The sequence below is a fragment of the Nanorana parkeri genome, unplaced genomic scaffold, assembly GCF_000935625.1.
Source record: "Nanorana parkeri isolate BGI_ZX_2015 unplaced genomic scaffold, ASM93562v1 scaffold585, whole genome shotgun sequence".
NCBI classification, from domain to species: domain Eukaryota; kingdom Metazoa; phylum Chordata; class Amphibia; order Anura; family Dicroglossidae; genus Nanorana; species Nanorana parkeri.
In genome coordinates this window covers 281584-285684 of record NW_017306853.1, presented here as the reverse complement: position 1 = coordinate 285684, position 4101 = coordinate 281584, and the positions used below count along the sequence as shown (strand labels likewise).

The following is a 4101-nucleotide window of genomic DNA, read 5'->3' as shown; positions in this document are numbered from 1 at the left end:
ATTTGTTGTGTGGCTGCACCATGACAGATCCTCTTTAATATGTTACTGTTGTCATTGGCTGCAGTGACCTGGAGCTGATACTCACCAATAACATTGTGCTTGGAACTGAAAGGATCCACAATAGTCTGATCTCTGTAGCTGCGGAAGCCTTGGATGATCACCTGAAGAAAAAGAGAAATTCGGGTCATTTCACCTCGTCTACTAATCACCGGGCGCTGGAACTGAGCACAAGAGGAACACACTGTTATTGAAGAACGGTTTTTGCTCACTCCTTTCCTGAACTGCTAGTTATCTGGCTGCTGACCAACACACCGGCTTCAATACTTTCTAACTTACTAAGAAGAACCCCGGGAAGAATAAAATAACCCTCTCAGTGCTGGAGGTGACAAGTGTTCGTTTTGGTCTATCCATTGGTGCATCAGAACGCGCAGTCCTGCGATGCCGTGCATTCCTGTGCAGTGCGACTTGCATCATGACTTAATGACTGAGGACAAAATGTGGGTCCTGACGTTACACAGGTTGAGAACCACTTATCTTCCGCACAGTGTCAGTATACGAGGCGCAGCATACAGTGTCAGCATACGAGGCGCAGCATACAGTGTCAGTATACGAGGCGCAGTATACAGTGTCAGTATACGAGGCGCAGTATACAGTGTCAGTATACGAGGCGCAGTATACAGTGTCAGTATACGAGGCGCAGTATACAGTGTCAGTATACGAGGCGCAGTATACAGTGTCAGTATACGAGGCGCAGTATACAGTGTCAGTATACGAGGCGCAGTATACAGTGTCAGTATACGAGGCGCAGTATACAGTGTCAGTATACGAGGCGCAGTATACAGTGTCAGTATACGAGGCGCAGTATACAGTGTCAGTATACGAGGCGCAGTATACAGTGTCAGTATACGAGGCGCAGTATACAGTGTCAGTATACGAGGCGCAGTATACAGTGTCAGTATACGAGGCGCAGTATACAGTGTCAGTATACGAGGCGCAGTATACAGTGTCAGTATACGAGGCGCAGTATACAGTGTCAGTATACGAGGCGCAGTATACAGTGTCAGTATACGAGGCGCAGTATACAGTGTCAGTATACGAGGCGCAGTATACAGTGTCAGTATACGAGGCGCAGTATACAGTGTCAGTATACGAGGCGCAGTATACAGTGTCAGTATACGAGGCGCAGTATACAGTGTCAGTATACGAGGCGCAGTATACAGTGTCAGTATACGAGGCGCAGTATACAGTGTCAGTATACGAGGCGCAGTATACAGTGTCAGTATACGAGGCGCAGTATACAGTGTCAGTATACGAGGCGCAGTATACAGTGTCAGTATACGAGGCGCAGTATACAGTGTCAGTATACGAGGCGCAGTATACAGTGTCAGTATACGAGGCGCAGTATACAGTGTCAGTATACGAGGCGCAGTATACAGTGTCAGTATACGAGGCGCAGTATACAGTGTCAGTATACGAGGCGCAGTATACAGTGTCAGTATACGAGGCGCAGTATACAGTGTCAGTATACGAGGCGCAGTATACAGTGTCAGTATACGAGGCGCAGTATACAGTGTCAGTATACGAGGCGCAGTATACAGTGTCAGTATACGAGGCGCAGTATACAGTGTCAGTATACGAGGCGCAGTATACAGTGTCAGTATACGAGGCGCAGTATACAGTGTCAGTATACGAGGCGCAGTATACAGTGTCAGTATACGAGGCGCAGTATACAGTGTCAGTATACGAGGCGCAGTATACAGTGTCAGTATACGAGGCGCAGTATACAGTGTCAGTATACGAGGCGCAGTATACAGTGTCAGTATACGAGGCGCAGTATACAGTGTCAGTATACGAGGCGCAGTATACAGTGTCAGTATACGAGGCGCAGTATACAGTGTCAGTATACGAGGCGCAGTATACAGTGTCAGTATACGAGGCGCAGTATACAGTGTCAGTATACGAGGCGCAGTATACAGTGTCAGTATACGAGGCGCAGTATACAGTGTCAGTATACGAGGCGCAGTATACAGTGTCAGTATACGAGGCGCAGTATACAGTGTCAGTATACGAGGCGCAGTATACAGTGTCAGTATACGAGGCGCAGTATACAGTGTCAGTATACGAGGCGCAGTATACAGTGTCAGTATACGAGGCGCAGTATACAGTGTCAGTATACGAGGCGCAGTATACAGTGTCAGTATACGAGGCGCAGTATACAGTGTCAGTATACGAGGCGCAGTATACAGTGTCAGTATACGAGGCGCAGTATACAGTGTCAGTATACGAGGCGCAGTATACAGTGTCAGTATACGAGGCGCAGTATACAGTGTCAGTATACGAGGCGCAGTATACAGTGTCAGTATACGAGGCGCAGTATACAGTGTCAGTATACGAGGCGCAGTATACAGTGTCAGTATACGAGGCGCAGTATACAGTGTCAGTATACGAGGCGCAGTATACAGTGTCAGTATACGAGGCGCAGTATACAGTGTCAGTATACGAGGCGCAGTATACAGTGTCAGTATACGAGGCGCAGTATACAGTGTCAGTATACGAGGCGCAGTATACAGTGTCAGTATACGAGGCGCAGTATACAGTGTCAGTATACGAGGCGCAGTATACAGTGTCAGTATACGAGGCGCAGTATACAGTGTCAGTATACGAGGCGCAGTATACAGTGTCAGTATACGAGGCGCAGTATACAGTGTCAGTATACGAGGCGCAGTATACAGTGTCAGTATACGAGGCGCAGTATACAGTGTCAGTATACGAGGCGCAGTATACAGTGTCAGTATACGAGGCGCAGTATACAGTGTCAGTATACGAGGCGCAGTATACAGTGTCAGTATACGAGGCGCAGTATACAGTGTCAGTATACGAGGCGCAGTATACAGTGTCAGTATACGAGGCGCAGTATACAGTGTCAGTATACGAGGCGCAGTATACAGTGTCAGTATACGAGGCGCAGTATACAGTGTCAGTATACGAGGCGCAGTATACAGTGTCAGTATACGAGGCGCAGTATACAGTGTCAGTATACGAGGCGCAGTATACAGTGTCAGTATACGAGGCGCAGTATACAGTGTCAGTATACGAGGCGCAGTATACAGTGTCAGTATACGAGGCGCAGTATACAGTGTCAGTATACGAGGCGCAGTATACAGTGTCAGTATACGAGGCGCAGTATACAGTGTCAGTATACGAGGCGCAGTATACAGTGTCAGTATACGAGGCGCAGTATACAGTGTCAGTATACGAGGCGCAGTATACAGTGTCAGTATACGAGGCGCAGTATACAGTGTCAGTATACGAGGCGCAGTATACAGTGTCAGTATACGAGGCGCAGTATACAGTGTCAGTATACGAGGCGCAGTATACAGTGTCAGTATACGAGGCGCAGTATACAGTGTCAGTATACGAGGTGCAGTATACGAGGTGCAGTATACAGTGTCAGTATACAAGGTGCAGTATAGTGTATTCTGTGTAGTGTCAGTATATGATGTGAGGTACAGTGTATGTGGCCTAGTGTGGGCCGCTCAGGCCTCGGCTCTCCGCCCGACTGCTCCTTCGCCTCCCCTGGCCATATCGCCCGGTACCTGTTTGATATACATGTCCGCGGTTCTCCGGAGCCCTCCTGCGGGGCCGCTCTCCGGTGAAAGGTGAGAGGTTACGCTCTCCCGGGCCCGGACTCTACTATCATCAGTCTCCCGCCAGCAGACAAAATGGCGGCCGTCTCCTCCTCACACAGCGAGGACCGTACCAACTGCACGGTGGGGGGGTGAAAGGATCTTTGCGAGGGAGCTGGGAGGGAAACCGGGGACAGCCCGGGACACAGCGGTACATGTGATGGGGGAGAAGAGAAGAGCGGGGCATCGGAAGCACCGGAAAACCGAGGAAGGAAGGTGAAAAATCCCCCGGGACCGGAAAGAGATGGTGCAGTCCACCTGAGGAATACACTGGCGCCAAACTAAACATTGAACTCACTCTCAGTAGTACACAACACTACTATACACTGACTACACAATACACTGCACTGTATACTATATACACCGAGTACATAATGGAGGGGGATTTATGATAACAGACAAAATCTTAAGTAGT

At 49.0% G+C, this 4101-nt stretch overlaps 1 protein-coding gene across 1 annotated transcript in view; it reads right to left on the bottom strand.

The window, feature by feature from the left end:
* SMC3 (structural maintenance of chromosomes 3) overlaps positions 1-3749 on the bottom strand; it is a 37512-nt gene extending 33763 nt beyond the window's left edge. The window contains exons 1-2 of the mRNA XM_018562575.1: positions 3597-3749; positions 86-161 (exon numbers count right to left, since the gene is read on the bottom strand). Of these exons, the coding sequence (XP_018418077.1) occupies positions 86-161; positions 3597-3611 (91 nt within the window). The 5' untranslated portion in view covers positions 3612-3749. The remainder of the gene's footprint in view (positions 1-85; positions 162-3596) is intronic.
* Positions 3750-4101: the final 352 nt, after the last annotated feature.